Here is an 18,928-nt window from a genome sequence, read left to right as displayed (position 1 = left end):
GTCTATTGACTACCCCTGCTCTAGAGCAATGGTTCCCAACCATTACTCCTCCAGCTCCTAGGGCTCTTCCCTTGGCCTCTTGCAGGAAGGAAGGGGAGCTGACCTGTTGCTCATACAGGAGAAAGGGGAATTGGAGCTCTGATTGGTTGTTCCACCTGCGGCGGAGATGGGCCAGTGAGGCAAACAGCCAATCAGAAAGCAACATGCCCACTTTGTTCTCACACTGCTTCAAAAAAAATTCTGTAGCACACCTGTTTGGGTCAGATGCACACAGGCTCGGAAACACTACTGTAGAAGGAGGATGGGTTCCACCAAACCAAAATGGAACCAGATTGCTGGCAACTAAAATAAAAAGATTGCAGATAAGCTTCTAAACTAAGGGCTGGGGGAAAGCTGACATTTACAGAGGAGCACGTGGTTTGGGCAGAAACATTGGTTAGGAGAGGATCTATTAATGGGGATTCTCTATATCCTAATAAGGAGGTGAGGATGAAAGTTGATAAGCCTTAGGTAGCAGCAGAAAAGAAACACGCAAATGCAAGGGTACCATTCAACTAAATCACAATGGCAGACAGCCAAAAAGCGACACATTGTACATATGCTTATATATAAATGCTAGAAGTATAAATACTAAGATGGGTGAACTTGAGTGCCTGATATTCAGTGAAGATATTGATAAAATCTGCATCACAGAAACTTGGTAAAACAATGATAATCCATGGGACGAAGTAATAGCAGGGTAGAAAATATTACAGGAATGTCAGAAGGGTGTGCTGGTGGGATAGTGGCACAAGAAATGAAAAAACATCAAGTTAAATATATTGAAAATCAAATAGTACTATAGAATCTTTAGGGTAGTGGTCTCTAACCTTTTGAAGCACAAGATCACTTTTTGAATTTAAGTGCAACCCAGGATCTACCTCAAAGAAAATGTAGAAATAACAGGTTTCAGAGGAACAGCCGTGTTAGTCTGTATTCGCAAAAAGAAAAGGAGTACTTGTGGCACCTTAGAGACTAACCAATTTATTTGAGCATGAGCTTTCGTGAGCTACAGCTCACACAAACCCAACACCCTTGTCCTGCTGCTTCCCTGAGGCTCTGTCCAGCTCACTTTATCCTCCCCCTCTCCCTTACTTTCACCAACCTGGGACAGGGGGTTGGGGTGCAGGACTGGGGTTCAGATTCCAGCTGGGCACTGTTTACCTCAGGTGGCTCCCAGGTGGTGGTGCAGCAGGATTAAGGCTGTCTCCCTGCCTGCTCTGGGAAGTGGCCAGCATGTCCAGCAGCAGCTCTGAGGGGGTGTGGTGGTGGGGGGAGGTGGCTCCACACACTGCTGGCCCCCTCCCAGGCATTTCCCCTGCAGCTCCAATTGGCCACAATTCCCTGTTCCTGGCCAATGGGCGTTGCAGGGCCCATGCATGGAGACCCCGCCCCCAAGGAGTTCAAACATGAAATTACAGAACTAGTAACAGTGGTATGTAACCTTCATTTAACTCAGCTTCTGTGCCAGATGACTAGAGGCTAGCTAATGTGAGACCAATTTTTTTAAAAAGGCTCCAGAGGGGATCCTGGCAATTACAGGCTGGTAAACCTAACTTCAGTACCAGGCAAACTGGTTGAAACTATAGTAAAGAACAGAATTATCAGATGCGTAGATAAACATTATTTGTTGAGGAAGAATCCACACAGCTTTTGTAAAGGGAAATGTATGCCTCAATCTACTAGAATTCTTTGAGGGGGTTAACTAACGTGGACAAGGGTGCTCCAGTGGATGAATATGATAGAGGTCTATAAAATCATGAATGGAGTAGAGAAAGTGACTTAGGAATGTTATTTACCCCTTCATGTAACACAAGAACCAGGAATCGCCCAATGAAATTTATAGGTAGCAGGTTTAAAATGAACAAAAGGAAGTACTTCTTCACACGAGACACAGTCAACCTGTGGGACTCATTTCCAGGGAACCTTGGAAGACCAAATGTATAACTAGGTTAAAAAAAGAATTAGATGAGTTCATGGAGGATAGGTCTCTGCATAGCTACTAGCCAGGATGGTTAGGGATGCAACCCTATGCTCTGGTGACCTTACCCTCTAAATGCCAGAAACTGGGAGTAGACAACAGGGGATGCATCACTCAATAGTTGCCCCGTTCTTTTCATTCCCTCTGAAGTACCTGGCATTGGCCATTGTTGAAAGACAGGATACTTGGCTGGATGGACCACTAGTCTGACCCAGCATGGCTCCTCTGATGTTAACCAATAGGTGGGAGTCCCCCAGAATTTGCACTTACAGTCCTTTCTCCTGCCAGAGGCCTCCTAGAACAGTGGATTCTAGTATTCACCTTTTAGAGCTTTTCTTCAAAATGTCTGCAGCCTCAGGCAGCTATTACTGGTTTGGTTACACATGGCTCAGTTTTTAAACATAAAAGCAAGCTCTGTGTTTGCTGTAAGTAGGAGACTCCAGGAGCTGGGACTCAGCTGAATTATGAAGTCAGCAAATAACAATAGTTTGGCATCTGTCCCATTATGCCACTACAAACGGCCCTGTCTACATCTCAACATAGACAACTAAAAATGGAACTTGGCCTTCACTCCCAAATGAGTTTGACACCCCTGGTTTAAGTACATTTCACCTTTTCTGGACTGTGCTGCAGCAAGCTGTTCTAATCCAGTCATGTTCATCCTAATTTGTAGCTTCTGGTCACGTTTTTGATTGAGACCCACATCTGTACTCTCCACTGTAGAATTGCTACCTGTCCTTTTGTTAAACTGGGTATTAGTAAGCTTGCCAGACCAAGGTCAACTGTTTCTTCTATCACGGGGCTCCCTCCCTTGTCAAGACCTAATGCACTGAGTAAGACCTCATACAGTAGGAGCAGGCAGAGTGGTGGCTTATATGTATTGGGACTAGTGCTAGAGTATTTTTTCCAGCATCTGCAGCCTTCTACAGCCATTGCATTAGGACAGCAAGGAAGAAAATAGCTGGAGTGAATATAGTCTGAATCTAGGCATATTTGTTCCTGCAGCATAGCACAACATAGGGCTACTTCCTTCTCACAAAGGGAGAGGCAGGCTATGCCCTCAGTGCTCATGCCTGTGCTACCTCTAGTAGACCTTTGGTCTAGAGAAACTGCTACTCCTTGTGACTGTTCAACTCTTCTCTGTTTTAGAGCAGGATTCCAAGGGCTAGATGTAGATACAGCCCTTTCTCCTCTATTTTCTCTCCCACTAACTTCCTGGCAGTATCAGCAAGTGGTGCCACCCTTCTTCAAGGAAAGTTGATGACTAGAGTTAAGTAACTATTTGTCCGCTTACTACATCTGTTCCTGTAATGTTACTATGTGAAAACTGCTGGAACTTATTGTACGATGCTTGCCTCCTTGCTCACTGATGTAGGTGTACAGCTCAAGACGTAAAGAAGTGAGAACCATCCTGGCAGTTTTGTACTATCTCCCATGGTCTAGTTTTCTCAATTGCCACAGCTAAGTGAGCAGCAGGCTATGTTACAAAAGTATAAGGAAGTCAATCCTTCGCTGCAACTGCAGAAGACATGGTTTTCCTTTATGTGCTAATTCAGCAGGTGCTGGTGCATTTACACTGAGTCCAAGAATTTAACAGACATTGTAAGTTCAGGCCACTTAAGAGGCTACATTATTCTAGCAAATACAGAATGGAAAGCAGGGTTTTTCTGGAAGAGGCACAAAGTCTCCCACAGTTAGATTTTCCAGGGAATCCTTCTGGCAAAGAGCTGCTGTCACTTCCTCTTATACCTGTAAAAAGACAATATTGGAAGTCCCAGTCAGTCCAAATGCCTGCACTGGTGATAAAGGGACAGGATAGGGGTAAATGAGCTCCTAGACAAAGGCAATGCCAGCCTCCTCAGAAGTAGCCCACCAGTGTGCCAGTAAAACACAAGTCTCCATGTGTGTTCCCAAGCATGGGGCTGGCAGCACTGGCTGAACAGGGCTGACTTTGCATCAACATTAGCACCATGGGTGCTTGTCTGCTGTGGCCCTTCAAGGAGGAAATGGGACAAACCAGGCCAACAGAAAAGTCTTAAAGGTAATAAGGCTGTTTACCTGGATTTGGATTTGAAGTTCCCTCCTTTCCTGTGTCGGGCTAAGCCCAAACGCTTCTGCTCGTCAAAGGAGGGGCTGCACGAGAAAGAGCTCAGTGAGACATAGCCATGCTCCCTGAAATAGGAAACTCTATACCCCTCTGCTCAGTTCATGTGTTGCCCACTGGGTTCGTGCTTTCCTGCCATGATTCAGCACTTTTCTGGTGCTGACTGGGAGGACAGTCTTAGCTGAGAAGTATTCCTTTGCTCACCCACTGCATTGCCCCCAGCCCATGCAAGACGTGGTTTCCCCACTCATGCCACCTGATCTCTTCCTGCCCCCAGATACCTTGAGTGGCCTTATGGAAGCAGCACCTCTGGTCTGTGACAGAGGTGCTCTCAGACAGGACACCCTCTGCTCTCCTCACAAGATATTTAAGGTAGATAGAATGACTCCTGTATAACTCTCCCTTGCCCCCACTATCCTTCAAAGCAGCAAGATGAAGCCTGAGCCTCTCTCTACTGTCTGCAGAAGGTATCACTGGTGAAGATTTCCCTGGTTGTGCAGGGAATAGAGTGCCTCCACCACAGCCTGTGCAAACCCAGTGATGCTGAGCCAAGTTACCCAGCACGATACTGTTTTAGGGCCTTCCTGCTTGTGTTGGTGAGCTCCTCATCGAAGACAGATGATTGCTTCTTCCGTTTGGGACCTTGGAAAGCAAGCAACAGAGCCAGCGATTAGCAAGGCTTGATGTACAGAAGCAGGATCCCTGCGAAGGTCACACAGTCCACAACATTATTTGCATTACTAAAGCGCCTAGGAACTCAAGTCATGGACCATAACCCCATGGTGCTACATGGTGTACAAATGCAGAACAAAAAGACTGGCCTCAGCCCTCCTAGTGATCGGTGTGGGCACTAGGAACATCCATTTTATAGACAGGAAATGGACTCTCCCGTCACTGCCTGCAGTCTCTACTGTTCCAATCTTCCAGGTCACTTTCTATTGATTTGGGTGTTTGTCAACAGCACAGCCACCAATGGCATCTATGCAATCAGCATTACGGTAAATGCTAGCAGCAAAACCCTCCTGCACCCCAGCAGTAAACATGCTCTCAGCTCTCACAAGCAGCATGCAGCTCTAAGGAGCAGCCACATTGCAACTGGGAAATCAGCTAAAGCATTCTCTGAGCTGTTTTTGTGGAGAACAGATGCTCTTCTCTTACCTGCTGAGGGAGGCTCATCCTCGGGCACAACTCGAGCTCGCTTTGCTCGGCGGTTCCTCTTTGCTACGCGCTCTGCATACATCTGTGACTTCAGGATTTCAAATTGTGATCTCTCCTCTGGCTGGGAGAGACAGAAATCTAAGTTTACAGCTAATATGCCCCTGCATGAGGGAGCAGACCAAGCCACCCAGGCCCCTGCCTCCTCTCGGATCCCCTCACTCACTGTCATTTGGCCTTTTTTCTGAGTATCCTGCATAAATGTCTTCCTCTTCTTCTTTCCTCTCAACGCCAAGTCAAATTCCTGAAGGGCTTTAGCCACTGGTGAGACACAGACGGGGTGAGGGAATACAGAAGGTTCAAGAGCAGAGAGCAATTTCAGACCTGATTCAGAGATGCATGATTCGAATTAGCCCATTGGTCCAGACCCAAAGGCCTCCCTCTTCCCAGGACTCACATTTCTCTTTCTTTCTCTCCTCTCGGCTCTGGAACCAGCTCCGCTCAGGCCCCTCTTCTACCTTCTGTTCTCCTGTCTCCAGTCGCTTCTTTGCCATGTTGATCTGTGGGACAGCCCAAGCAGACGGGGAGCTCATGGACCTGCAGAGTGGCCGCTACCCAGTCTGGGGAACCTAGGGCAGACACCTCACTGGGTCCCCCTGTCAGCGTTAGTGCATAGAAGCCCCTGGTATGTATGGATTACAGTGCATGGAGCCTCGAGAGCCCCTACTCACCTTCACTAGGTGACTGGGGGCACATTCCCCAACCAATAATGCCCTATCCTGGGCTAGGGGCTTTGCCCTGTCCATCCTCCAGAGTAGCCAGCCCACACCCAGGGGAGTGAGTTCCCCATATCTCAGTGCCCTACCCAGCCCAGACTGTAGGAGCAAGCCCTCACTACCCTCACCTGGGCCTCTGATTGCTGCATCTCACGCTCTTCACGCTCTAGACGCAGCACTGCATACACATCTTTCTCCAGCTTCCCAATCTTATCCCGGAATTTCAGGATCACATCTGCAAACGCACCCAGTGGGGGCCAGAGAGAAAGACACACATGGTCTTTGTGAGAATTGTCTGCGCTTCAGCACCTCCCATCCTCACCGGGCTCCTTGTCTGTAACCCCGTCCTAGCAAGGCACATACCCTGGGGGAGGATTCTAGCCTTCACTGGCATCTTGGCTGTCTTCACAATCTCCTTCAGCATCTTGCGCTCCTCCTCGCCCACCAGTGAGACTGAGCGGCCAGCCCGACCGGCCCGTGCTGTCCGCCCCACCCGGTGCACATAGTGCTTGGTGGTGTTGGGCATGGTGAAGTTGATCACCTGTGGGGAAGAGATGGGATTAGCAGGGAAGCAAGGCCAGTGCCAGACTCATGGGACCTCAAGAGGGCTCAGAGCCTCGCACACTTACCGTTTTGACACCCTCAATGTCAAGTCCTCGGGCCGCAACGTCCGTAGCTACCAGTACATCAATCTGCTCATCTTTAAAGCGCCTGACCGCAGAGAATACAAGCTGTTATGCAAGCAGTGGGCTCCCTCCACAATTCCTGCAGAAGCCACTCTTCTCCCCCTCTGGGGCTACCCACTATGCCAGTACCTGAGGGCCTCCAACCGCTGTGTCTGAGAGAGGTTCCCATGCAGCTCCCCCACCTGCAGACCCATCAGCCCCAGCAGGATGTGCATGCGGTGAGCCTGCTTCTTGGTCTGTGTGAAAAGCATCACGTGGTCTGTGAAGGTCCGTGTCAGCAGAGCTGAAAGACGAAGTCCTGTCAGCAAGCAGCAGAGACAACTCCAGGTGTCCCCACAAAGCTGCCTTGCAGTGAAACACTGCTTCCAGCTTTCCCATGCCACTTGCCAGGGCTCACCCACCCAACTCCTCCTCCCATGCTGCTCTACTCACCTGACACGATAGCTTCTCTGTCCCCTTCTCTGTTGGGACGGACCCGGATGAATTCCTGCCGCAGGAAAGGGGCTACGTCCGTGTTGCTATTCACAAAAATCCGGACAGGATTCTTCAGGGAAACAGCAGCCAAATCCTTTACCTATCCAAATGAAGGAAGGGAAGTGTCACTACACTGAAAAAGGGAAGTCTGCCAAAACCCTCCATCCCCACCCTCCCATCTGAACTGAACATGCCTCCGAACAGGCTGCATAGGCCCCATCCTTACCTCATCTGTCATGGTGGCAGAGAACAGCATGGTCTGACGGTGGTGGGAGCACAGCCGAATTATCTCCTTCATCTGTTCCTCAAAATACTCATCCAACATCCTAGAAAGGAGAGAAGGGTCGAGCAGAGTCTTCTACAGCATCAACCCTGACCAGCTGCTGTTCTAGACCAGGCAAACTCTCCTCTCACAGCAATGGGCAAGCTAGAAGCCAATGCCTCATTCTCCACCACCCACCCACCCAGCTTACCTGTCTGCCTCATCCAAGATCAGCACCTCGATGCTGCTCAGGTGGAAGGAGGGGCAGTTATGGAGATGATCTATCAGGCGCCCAGGAGTGGCAATGAGAATGTCTGGCCCAGAGCGCAAAGCTGCCTCCTGAGTCTTCACATCCAAACCCCCTGTGATGGTGAAAACCCAGAAAGGACCATGAGATCCTGGAGCAGGATGAGATAGAGAGCCCCCAGGCCTGTATCCATTGCGGGGTGAAGAGTCCTTTCAATGAGTGCCTCAGACATCAGATACAAAAGAGACCCCTTGATTGCAGATATGGTCCGTCCCCAGATGCCATGGGAGAAGCACAGGATACCACTCCAGGTTAAAGCATCAGTGTGTGTACACGCTGTGAACAGGAGCACAACTGCCCTATAGCCTGACCAGCTCTAATCATGGGACGCCAGGTTCTCTATGCCCTCATCCCTTAGAGTTAGGGGTTACCTGGAGCAGTTTGGAAGAGGATAGCATGGTCCATGCGAACTGAACTCTCAGCCCCATGGCTCATACTCACCCACAGCTAGGCAGGTTGTGACGCTGCTGAACTGGGCCAGCTGCTTGGTGACAGAGTGCACCTGAATGCCTAACTCTCGGGTTGGCACCAGAACCAGCACCCGAGTCACTGGAGCCTGGCGAGGTTTGTAGATCAAGCGCTCCAGTACAGGTAGGGTGAATGCAGCAGTTTTACCTGCAGAACAAAGGGCATCAAGAATTAGTTCACCTCAAAAACATGATGCTTCCCATAGCATCTCAGTCCTCATTCAGGCTCTTACCTGTCCCAGTGGCAGCACAAGCACAAATATCCTTTCCCAGCAGACCCACAGGGATACAGGCCTTCTGGATTGGGGTTGGCTGCTTGAAGCCCAGGGCTGTGATTGCCTGCCAAGGAAACAGAATAGTTAGGCATCAGATAAAAGAAAGGGAAATCTCAATCTAGATGCGACCTGTGTAGTGGAAATCTCACCTTATTCTACACTAGAAAACATTAATTCCCACAAAGCTAGCGCTCATGCCCATTTCCTACACTGTCTCCTGCTAGGAGAGGCTGCGACTGGAGTAGCTGGGAGCTTCCCCAAAAGCACATGGGAGAGGCTGTGAACTCCTCCCCCCTTCCTTGCAATCCTTTCTGCAGTGACTCAGATAGCTTAATACCTTTAGTAGAGGGCGTGAGAGGTTCATGTCCTGGAATGACAAGTTATCATCGTACTGAGATGCATCTTCGAAAAATCTCTCTGTTTCCTGAAGGAAATAAAACAAAGAGGAAGAGCTGAAAATTTCCAGCACACATTGCACTTCTGGGCTCCATCCTACACACTATCGTTTGTCAAGTGGGTCTGGGTTCTTTGGGATGGAAGGTGCTTGCTGGAGAAATGCTCAGTGTTATTCTGCCCTTCCCTCCAGTGACACTCACAATCTCTCCTACTTTCTTCTGTCTCTTTCGCTCCTTCACCTTGAGGGTATCTGAAAAGAAAGAGAGATATGCTAAGTATTTTCCACTGAATGCATCTGATGAAGTGAGCTGTAGCTCATGAAAGCTTATGCTCAAATAAATTTGTTAGTCTCTAAGGTGCCACAAGTACTCCTTTTCTTTTTGCTAAGCATTCGGTATCAGCTAAGAGCAACTTCAACCCCAACCCCGGCATGGAAGCCCCAACCCCAACCAAGGCATGGAAAAGAGGAGACTAAGGGGGGATATGACAGAGGTCTATAAAATCATGAGTGGTGTGGAGAAAGTGAATAAGGAAAAGTTATTTACTTGTTCCCATAATATAAGAACTAGGGGCCACCAAATGAAATTAATGGGCAGCAGATTTAAAACAAATAAAAGGAAGTTTTCTTCACACAGCTCACATTCAACCTGTGGAACTCCTTGCCTGAGGAGGTTGTGAAGGCTAGGACTATAACAGGGTTTAAAAGAGAAATAGATAAATTCATGGAGGTTAAGTCCATTAATGGCTATTAGCCAGGATGCGTAAGGAATGGTGTCCCTAGCCTCTGTTTGTCAGAGGGTGGAGTTGGATGGCAGGAGAGAGAACTTGATCATTACCTGTTAGGTTTACTCCCTCTGGGGGACCTGGTATTGGTCACTGTCAGTAGACAGGATACTGGGCTGGATGGACCTTTGGTCTGACCCAGCATGGCCATTTTTATGTTCTTATGTTTCCTGCACCCCAGCATGCCTGCCAGAATTCTACCCCACATCTTCCCCCAGTCAGTCATTGATGGAGAGGCCTGTGAAACTGATTCCCAAGCAAACTGGGGAATCAGTTGGCAAGCAAGTTCCTTTCCCCATGGAAAGGACACACCTCTGATGAAAATACTGGGAGCTGAAACTCCAATTAGACAAGAGCAAAATCTGGGAGAACAATATTGCAGGGACCAGCAGGGAGGATATATGCCAAATAAAGGAGATTCCTGCCCATTCCCCTTCCAACCTACCCTCCATGCTGCCACTGGTGCCAGCTCTCTCTCATGAGATTCTCTTCTCCACTCTGCCAATGGCCCCCGACTAATTTCTTTCTTCCTGCCCTTCCCCACACTTGTAATTACCTGCTTTGGTGAGGATACTCTCATCAGTTGAGGAATATTGGGACTCTACATCCTCTTCCTCCTCTCCACTGTCTTCCTCACTTTCCTTCTCTTTGGTTTTATCCTCCTCCATCTCGGTGTCTTCCCCTTTCATCTTAACATGTTTCGCTTCCCTTTCCTAAGAGAAGACATGAGATCAATGGCCTGGGGAGTGTGTCAGAAAGATCCCAGCCAACCTCTGAACAGAAGTTTCCAAAGGTTTCCTTATGGAAAAGGGGATGGAAAGAAGGGCAAAGTTCCCTTCTCCCCTCCACAATGGGAGGTCCTTCCAAGGGTTGTTGGTGGTAGGAGCTAAAAGCTTTTGTCCACCAATCAGTGAACATCCCACTAACCTGCGTTTTCCTTTTTTTTCTCACTTTTTCAATCTTCTCATCCAGTGTTGTTGCTGCTGCTCTCTGGGCAGGGCAAGACAGACAGTTAGGGAGAGGAAGGATAGGAGGGGGTAGGGATAGCTCAGTGGTTTGAGCATTGGCCTGCTAAACCTAGGGTTGTGAGTTCAATCCTTGAGGGGGCCATTTAGGGATCTGGGGCAAAAATTGGGGATTGGTCCTGCTTTGAGCAGGGGGTTGGACTAGATGGCCTCCTGAGGTCCCTTCCAACCCTGATATTATATGACATTATATGACAAGGGGGAATCTGTAAGAGCCACCCAGCAGCGGCTCTGGCACACAGCGATGCTGGCAAATAACAAAGGGAATAGGAAAACATGATCATCATCATTTATATGCAGGTCCCAAAAGTCTGCAAGGTGCATGACAGAGCAGTGAGAGAAGACTTGGTCCCTCTCCCAGAGACCTTTCAACCTAAAGTCTGGGGCAATACAAAAAGTCAGAGTGAAACAACAGGGTATGGGACTTGGGTGTTTTGGGCATATATCCATTGTCTCCATTAGTTTTAATTCAGTTTACCAGACAAAGAAAGGTGGGTGGTGGAATGGGCCCTAAGTGACCCGGGTCACGGCACTGAGCTGCCTGGTAAGGTTCCGAGAGGACCCTACGCACCCCAGGAGACTCGACCAGCGCAACCTCCATCCCCTGCATTCTCCGAGGGGGGAAGGAAACGTGCAAGGCCGTTTACCGTAGAGAGAGCGATCAGCAGAGCCGCCCGCCATTCGCCCCAACGCCCCACGCAAGGCGAAGGAAACGTTCCGTGCAAGTGGGGAGCCAGGCTCCGGAACAGAGCCGAGGCGCGGCCTGCTCGCCCCGCGCACACTGGGCGTTCCGGCTGCGGGGGGCACGAGACGCGCCGCTACTAGCCGCGTTTAAGACCCGCAGAGCGTTGGGGCCGCCGGCAGGGCGTCCGCGCCCCCCCCCCCGCGCCCCTCCTCGGGCAGGGCGTCCGCGCCCCCCCCCCGCGCCCCGCGCCCCTCCTCGGGCAGGGCGTCCGCGCCCCCCCCCGCGCCCCGCGCCCCTCCTCGGGCAGGGCGTCCGCGCCCCCCCCCCGCGCCCCGCGCCCCTCCTCGGGCAGGGCGTCCGCGCCCCCCCCCCGCGCCCCGCGCCCCTCCTCGGGCAGGGCGTCCGCGCCCCCCCCCCGCGCCCCGCGCCCCTCCTCGGGCAGGGCGTCCGCGCCCCCCCCCCGCGCCCCGCGCCCCGCGCCCCTCCTCGGGCAGGGCGTCCGCGCCCCCCCCCCCGCGCCCCCCCCCGCGCCCCTCCTCGGGCAGGGCGTCCGCGCCCCGCCCCGCGCCCCTCCTCGGGCAGGGCGTCCGCGCCCCCCCCCCGCGCCCCTCCTCGGGCAGGGCGTCCGCGCCCCCCCCCCCGCGCCCCGCGCCCCTCCTCGGGCAGGGCGTCCGCGCCCCCCCCCCGCGCCCCTCCTCGGGCAGGGCGTCCGCGCCCCCCCCCCCGCGCCCCTCCTCGGGCAGGGCGTCCGCGCCCCCCCCCCCGCGCCCCGCCTCGGGCAGGGCGTCCGGGCCCCCCCTCCCGTGACCCCCCTCGGGCAGGGCGTCCGGGCCCCCCCCCCGTGACCCCCCTCGGGCAGGGCGTCCGCGCCCCCCCCCGGCCACGCACCTTGCCCCTGAGCTGGCGCAGCGCCTCCGCCCAAGCCCCGCTCGCCGCGCCCGGAGCCTCCTTCTCCGCGAAGACGAAGCCGGCGCTGAAGTCCCCGCCGCGGCGTCTCTGCTGCCCCCGGCCCCGCGGCCCCTGCGGGCGAGAAGGGGGTGAGGCAAGGCCCAGACAGCGGCCTGGCTCCGGGGGCCCGGCCCGGCCGCCCCTCACCTCCGCCTCCTCCTCCGCCGCCGAGTCCCCGGACTCGGGCTCCTCTGGCGCCGCGTCCCCCTCCCCGAGCGTGGCCACGAGCCCGAGCGCCTGCAGCATGGCGCGCGCCGAGAACGCCCCCGCCCGCGGCCCGGTCCCGATCCCGATCCCGGTCCCGGCTCAGCAGGCGCGCGCCGAGAACGCCCCCCGTCCAGGTCCCGGCACAGCAGGCACGCGGCGCTCGGCCTCGGTCGCGCGCGGCGCATGCGCGGAGGCCCGCTGGGCGGGGCCACGGGCTCCCCGATACGCCCCGCCCCCCGGCGGAGTCACCCCCCCCCCCGCCCCGGAAAGGAAACTGAAAGCGCCGGCGGGGGGACGCTGCTTCCCCGTCGGGGTCCGGGCGGCGCCGCGGGCTGGGAGCGAGCCGCGGGGTCTGGCTGGTGAGGCGCGTCCCCGCTCTCCCTCTCCCGGCCCGGGGCGGCTCTTGGCTCGGGCCAGGCTGGGTCTCTGCGAGCTTCCGGGCCTAGGCAAGGCTCGGCCCAGCGCGGAGGGTGGCCGGGTAACGGGTGGGGGCAGTCAGCGGTGCTGAGGAAAAGCCCCCCATGGTGGTAGGGCGCCGTTCGTGCCGGGGGGTCAGGCTGGAGGCGGGGGCAGGCCGGAAAGGGGGGGGCTGGAGGTTAGGCTGGGGACTGGAAAGGGGGGGAGGTAGGCCCGGGGGCTGGAGGGGGGGGGGCTGGAGGTCAGGCCGGAAAGGGGGGGGCTGGAGGTCAGGCCGGGGACTGGAAAGGGGGGGAGGTAGGCCCGGGGGCTGGAGGGGGGGGGCCGGAGGTCAGGCCGGGGGCTGGAGGGGGGGCAGGCTGGAAAGTGGGGGGCTGGAGGTTAGGCTGGGGACTGGAAAGGGGGGGAGGTAGGCCTGGGGACTGGAAAGGGGGGGGCGGAGGTCAGGCCGGGGGCTGGAGGGGGGGGGGCGGAGGTCAGGCCGGGGGCTGGAGGTCAGGCCGGAAAGGGGGCGGCTGGAGGTTAGGCTGGGGACTGGAAAGGGGGGGAGGTAGGCCCCGGGGGCTTGAGGGGGGGGGCTGGAGGTCAGGCCGGGGGCTGGAGGGGGGGCAGGCTGGAAAGGGGGGGGCTGGAGGTTAGGCTGGGGACTGGAAAGGGGGGGAGGTAGGCCGGGGGATTGAAGGGGGGGCCAGAGTTCAGGCCCGGGGCTGGAGGGGGGGCAGGCCAGAAAGGGGGGGGGGGCGGAAGTCAGGTTGGGGGCTGGAGGGGATGGAGGTCAGGCTCTAAGAAGCTGGGAAATGACACTGCCGAACTTTGCATTTGTGAATTTTGAGCAAAAAATGGTGCAGTGGGTTTGTGTTTGGTGCAGGGTGTCCTGGAAACGCCCTCCAGCTACAGGAGCTCTTGGGCAGCCCCCCTTGGGCTGGGCTGGGCTAGTGGGGAACCAGAAACTGAAACTGACTAGAGAGAAGTGACAAACTGGTGAGCTGTTTTTCAGTGATACAGAAACCGACCAGTAGCAGTAGGGTGGTGGGTAAGGACTTGGTATTTGTCTTAACTAGACCAAGCCTTGGAAAACAGGGTTTGTGATTCCTGGGACACTTGAAGACCCTGGCGATGGGAATGAGAGGCAGTTAAGGGAAAGGGGTGTAGTTCCATAGGGACGCTTCTTTGAGGGTTGCTTGTGCTGGGCTGGCCTGATTGACACTTATGTCTCCTATCTCTTAGGACAGGGACCACCATGGTGTAGGCAGGCTGCTTTGAGAGAGCAGGGTGGGACAGGGAGGATTTGGCTCAGAGGTGTCCTCATGGGAGGACAGGGAGCATGAGGCCATCAGACGGGGGTGTTCCAATGCTCAGTGGAAGGAAACTGGATTTGGGACAGTGACAGATTCATGTTTAGGGGAAGAGGTGCAGATGGTGAAGTGTGCCTAGTATGTGAAGTGTTAATTTATAAGCTAAGACAGTATAACTATCCTTGAATTGGCAACATCAGGTGTAATTGGTGCCCTGTATAGTAACATACCTTGTGGAGTTAACACTGTCCCCCACAGAGGTGTCCAGGATGCTCCTGGTTTTGTGGATGCTGGGCTGGGTTGGCTTGGTCCTCTTTAAAAGATTGTTTGGCTTTGTCTCTCTTCCTGCAGCAGCACAAAGAACCAGGCAGAAGAGGACTTGAGTGACTCTCTAGAGGAATGGATGGCAGGAGACCTGGACAGGAACCCTACCCAAGGCAGCACAATGTTAACTGGAGAGGTGAGTTGCCTGCTTGATGAATGGAGCTAGAGGAACAACTGAGATTGAAACTGAAATAAATTGAAACCCACTTCTCTCCCTGTCACCCATTCCCAGTGCCGGACACACCACCATCTCTCTAAGATCTTCTACCACACCCATCACTGTGGTCTCAGAGTAGGGATTGGTTGGTACATATTTACAGAAGCACCTTTTTAGATTTTTGTTTCAGTGAGTTTTATTGGTTTCATTTGACTAATGCCAAATAGAGGCAGATAGGGATGAGTCCTATGCCTTGGAAACTGTCTGTTTATCTACATGCTTATTTGACTATTGTTACCATAGTATCTGGCACCTAATTTGTCCGTCCATTGCCAAATTCTCTCCCCTAAAGTTCTGACCCAACTGCTGCTTTCTCATGGGCTATTAAACCAGCCAATTAACTGCTGGCAAAACCCAATCTGTAAAGAGGACTTCATCTTGGGCTCCGTGCTGTTCAGCTTTTCAGCATGTGGAAAGGGAGTGATTTTACTTTCTGGCTGATAGTTTGATAGTTTAACCGCAATCCTAAACTTTAGGTTGGGCATTTTCCTCCGTGCCTGCTCGTTGCTAAGGGTAAGATTCTGTCACGGGTATTTTTCATAAAAGTCAGGGACAGGTCGCTGGCAAGAAACAAAAATTCATGTAAACCCGTGACCTCTCCTTAACTTTTACTAAAAATATCGGAGTGGGGGGACGGATGGGGACTTACAGTGGGAGGGCTGCAGGGATGAGGGGGGCCATTGGGGGTTGCTTCTCCCCTCTCAGGGCTGGTGGCCACTGCTGCTCCAGTGGCCCTGAGGGCCGGCTGGACAGCTGCTTGGGTAGCCAGCCCTGGGGCTGACTGCAGTAGCTGCCCCAGTGGTAGGGGCTGACCCAATCCCAACCCCACACCCTGCTGCTTCAGCCCTGGCACTGCTGCTCTGGCAACTCCGGGGCTGACAGCTGCTCCAGCCCTGCTACTGTGGAAGTCCTGGAGGTCCCAGAAAGTCATGGAATCCATGAGCGAATCGTACTCTTACTCATCATGCAGCAGAAAACATACTGAGGGTCATGGTGTAAATAAAATATTAGTTCTATAATGTGATGTGAAACGTCTGAAACATGCTGCTGCTGGCAAGTGTGGTGTCATGGGGAGTGGGGGTTATCCCAAGGAACATAGTGTCAGGAAGCAGCCTCTCTAAGGAGGCATTCTCTCTAAATATCTTTTCTCTTTGGGTCCTGTAGAATGTCAAGATGCTGGCTTGCCACAAAGAGGCAGAAACCGAGCAATTAATGCCCCAGGCTATCCTCGGAGAGGAGCAGCCCAACCTGGAGGAAACCCCAGGGTTAACGATAGCCCTCTTCCCCCTGGGCAGAGGGAAGGAAGATACCGTGGTGCAGGACAGTATCCCAATCAGGGAAGGAGAAACCAGGGTGGACAGGCCAACGATGGACCCAGAGGACAGTGGAATGAGCAGGAAAATGAGGCCAGAAGAAGAAGAAATGAAAACCAAGATGGTGGCAGGGGCAGAAGAATCCACCCTTGTGAAAATCCTCGTTTCTATCAGAATCCTGTTCCAGGTGGTGCCCAGTGCCAGGAGCCCAATGAACAGCCTCAGCAAGTCAGGAGGATTGGCTACAAATTTCTGGAAAGTCTCCTTCAGAAAGACCCCTCTGAAGTGGTCATCACACTTGCCTCCAGTTCAGGGCTCAAGGAGCTTCTGTCTCAAACATCCATGAAACCCAGCTTCCTCCAGCTCATCTGCCAGGTTCTTAGGAGGGCATGCAGCTCCAGAATGGACCGCCAAAGTGTCCAGCAGCTCCTGGGGATGGTAAAGGAATCAAACTTCCTCAAGATCTGCCTGCCACAGTATGTTGCAGACATGATGACTGAGGCCATTCCTGCTGTACGACATCAGTTCCCTGAGCATATAAGCAACATCATCTCCCTCCTTCAGGACCTGGTGAGCATTTTCCCAGCCAGTTCTGTGCAGAAAATCTCCATGTTGATGTCTGTCCTGCCAGCATCTATAAATGCCTTGAGAGCATCTGGTGTGGACATTACAGAACAGATTGAGAAGAACCTGGAAAAAGTCCAGACCCTTATTCAGCATCTGCAGGAGAAGAGGCGTGAGGGCACCCTGAGAGCTGACAACTACACCCTAGTGCAACCTCAGGCTGATGGTCAGGAAGAAACCTATCGCACAATGACCATCTACCCCACATACAATGAGGTGCATCGGGATAAAAAGCCCTTTCTTCGTCCCAATATTGTCTCTGGGAGGTATGATAGCACCAGCGTTTACCTGGACACGCATTTCCGGCTCCTGAGAGAGGACTTTGTCAGGCCATTAAGGGAAGGCATCTTGGAGCTTTTGCAGAGCTTTGAGGACAAAGGTTTGAGGAAAAGGAAGTTTGATGACATCAGAATCTACTTTGACACCCGGATCATCACCCCCCTCTGCTCCTCATCTGGCATAGTCTACAAGGTCCAGTTTGACACAAAGCCCCTAAAGTTTGTGCGATGGCAGAATTCCAAGCGTTTGCTGTATGGGTCTCTGGTTTGCATGTCTAAAGACAACTTTGAAACATTCCTTTTCGCCACTGTGTCGAACCGTGACAATGCAGACCTGTCCCAGGGAATCGTGCAGCTGTGCTTTAATGAGCACAGCCAGGCGCTGCTGGCAGAGGTCCAGCCTTCTGACTCCTTTCTCATGGTGGAGACAACTGCTTACTTTGAAGCCTACCGACATGTGCTGGAAGGGCTGCAGGAGATCCAGGAAGAAGATGTCCCATTTCAGAAATACATTGTGGAGTGTGATGTATTGGTGAAGGAGCCAGCATACCTGGCAACGGGCACCACCTACAACCTTGCACCCCTGACAGAGGAGCCTTCTGCAGTTGGAAAGGAGGGTTTCCTGGGTGGCTTGAGAAGACAGAGGGTGAATGTTCTAGACCCCAACCAGTGGCCTTCAATGGAAGCCTTGAAGTTAGATGTGTCCCAGATGCAAGCCCTGCAGTTAGCACTCACCAAGGAGCTGGCCATTATCCAGGGACCTCCTGGGACTGGTAAGATATGCTGTTACTTAGAACTGCACTGTTGGGCACCAGTTAATAAATTCCGCTAAACATCCCTTGAACCAGCCCAGTTGGAAAAGCACTAAAAGTAGAGGAAAATTCTAAAGAATAACTTCTTTTGAGCACCCCAACTTCACGTACAGGCTGGACTCGGATGCTGTTCCTGGGCTTTGTATACAGAGAATGAGAGAGTCCTAACAGGTCCATGCAATGAATAGAGATCCTTTTCATAGGAGGACAGGTGCTTGGCCTGTTTAGAAAGGAGAAGCTGACCCTGAATCTCTGCCTTCTGGACCATGCTGTGTGCGGGGAGGCACAGAGCTGAGTGTCTTTCGGCTCTGCATAACCCATGCATGGTTGGAGCAGCCCCTGTCAGAGGCATTGGTGAACAGGCATTGGTCTCAATGGGTTTTGTGTGCTTGGAGTTCAATTGCTGGTGCCCGTGTAACTCCACTGCAGTCTAGGTTGTGTGTGAGAGAGACCTTATCCTCTTTTTCATTTACTAAAACATCAAATATCAAGATTTGTCCCAAAGCTAAATATGACCATGTAGGTGGGTTTCAGGTGTGGATACAATGACACTGTGAGATCTGGGTCTGTGTCTTTGGGGCAGAAGGCTTTTAGCTCCCACTGATACCATGGTGTCTGCATGTGTGGAGTTGGTGTAGTCCTGCTCTGCGTCTGTCACACCCATCCACAGAATTGCAAAATGTTACAAGCGGTCAGCTCCTAATCCTCTGACCTTGCATTGCAATGATGACTACAGACCCTTCCATTGTAGCTGGTGTAGGGAAATGGCACTTGGAATTATAGATCTCTCCATTATGGCAGGCGTGGAGGAGAGCAGAATCTTGTCTAAGTTCTTATATGGTACCTGTTAGTGTCTGAACCTTGCATTATTTTATTATTTCTCTTTGACACCCAGAGATACCATCTCCGATCAGGGCTGCATTGTGCTAGGCACTTCATGTATACACAAAGGCAGTACATGCCTCAAATATCTTACAGTCTATATAGATAAGACCAACAAAGCCTAGGCGGGGAAGCGACTTGCTAAAGGTCACATGACCGGTCAGAAGGGGAGCTGGAAATAGAGCCCAGGTCACCT

The 18,928-nt window shown here is 52.9% G+C and overlaps 2 protein-coding genes across 7 annotated transcripts in view; one reads left to right on the top strand and one right to left on the bottom strand.

The window, feature by feature from the left end:
* Positions 1–3,539: 3,539 nt before the first annotated feature.
* DDX27 (DEAD-box helicase 27) lies at positions 3,540–12,715 on the bottom strand. 3 transcript variants are annotated; one of them, XM_048820247.2, is made up of 21 exons: positions 12,511–12,714; positions 12,304–12,435; positions 10,633–10,695; positions 10,262–10,418; positions 9,123–9,172; positions 8,864–8,950; positions 8,485–8,590; positions 8,226–8,399; positions 7,689–7,839; positions 7,442–7,541; positions 7,174–7,315; positions 6,871–7,024; positions 6,685–6,766; positions 6,419–6,596; positions 6,184–6,290; positions 5,737–5,839; positions 5,506–5,600; positions 5,283–5,403; positions 4,682–4,766; positions 4,079–4,153; positions 3,540–3,769 (listed from the first exon to the last, which is right to left on the bottom strand). In XM_048820247.2, exons 1-21 carry the CDS (start codon positions 12,607–12,609, stop codon positions 3,754–3,756), a joined length of 2,277 nt encoding a protein of 758 aa, XP_048676204.2. In that variant the 5' UTR covers positions 12,610–12,714; the 3' UTR covers positions 3,540–3,753. The 3 variants fall into 3 exon arrangements, with proteins under 3 accessions (XP_048676204.2, XP_048676202.2, XP_048676203.2); XM_048820245.2 differs by having other exon boundaries at positions 12,304–12,715; XM_048820246.2 differs by lacking the exon at positions 10,633–10,695 and having other exon boundaries at positions 12,304–12,715.
* Positions 12,716–12,825: 110 nt separating this feature from the next.
* The window catches only part of ZNFX1 (zinc finger NFX1-type containing 1), a 37,090-nt gene continuing 30,987 nt past the window's right edge, over positions 12,826–18,928 (top strand). The window contains exons 1-3 of one of the 4 annotated variants that reach the window (XM_048820219.2): positions 12,826–12,929; positions 14,637–14,742; positions 15,988–17,811. In XM_048820219.2, coding sequence (XP_048676176.1) covers positions 14,682–14,742; positions 15,988–17,811 — 1,885 coding nt within the window. In that variant the 5' untranslated portion in view covers positions 12,826–12,929; positions 14,637–14,681. Of the gene's footprint in view, positions 13,017–13,864; positions 13,969–14,633; positions 14,743–15,987; positions 17,812–18,928 lie in introns of those variants that run through there. The other 3 variants (XM_048820216.2, XM_048820217.2, XM_048820218.2) reach the window with 3 other exon arrangements.

Source organism: Caretta caretta, chromosome 13 (assembly GCF_965140235.1).
Source record: "Caretta caretta isolate rCarCar2 chromosome 13, rCarCar1.hap1, whole genome shotgun sequence".
Lineage (NCBI taxonomy): Eukaryota > Metazoa > Chordata > Testudines > Cheloniidae > Caretta > Caretta caretta.
The sequence above is the reverse complement of the archived record's forward strand: the minus strand, read 5'-3'. Positions and strand labels throughout refer to the sequence as shown.

Coding starts and splice junctions, on each gene's coding strand:
- DDX27 (XM_048820245.2), bottom strand. CDS start 12,609: ATGCTGCAGGCGCTCGGGCTCGTGGCCACGCTCGGGGAGGGGGACGCG. Junction 8,400..8,484: donor TTGTGCTGCCACTGGGACAG/GTAAGAGCCTGA, acceptor TTTGTTCTGCAG/GTAAAACTGCTGCATTCACC. Junction 7,316..7,441: donor CTGCCACCATGACAGATGAG/GTAAGGATGGGG, acceptor TCATTTGGATAG/GTAAAGGATTTGGCTGCTGT.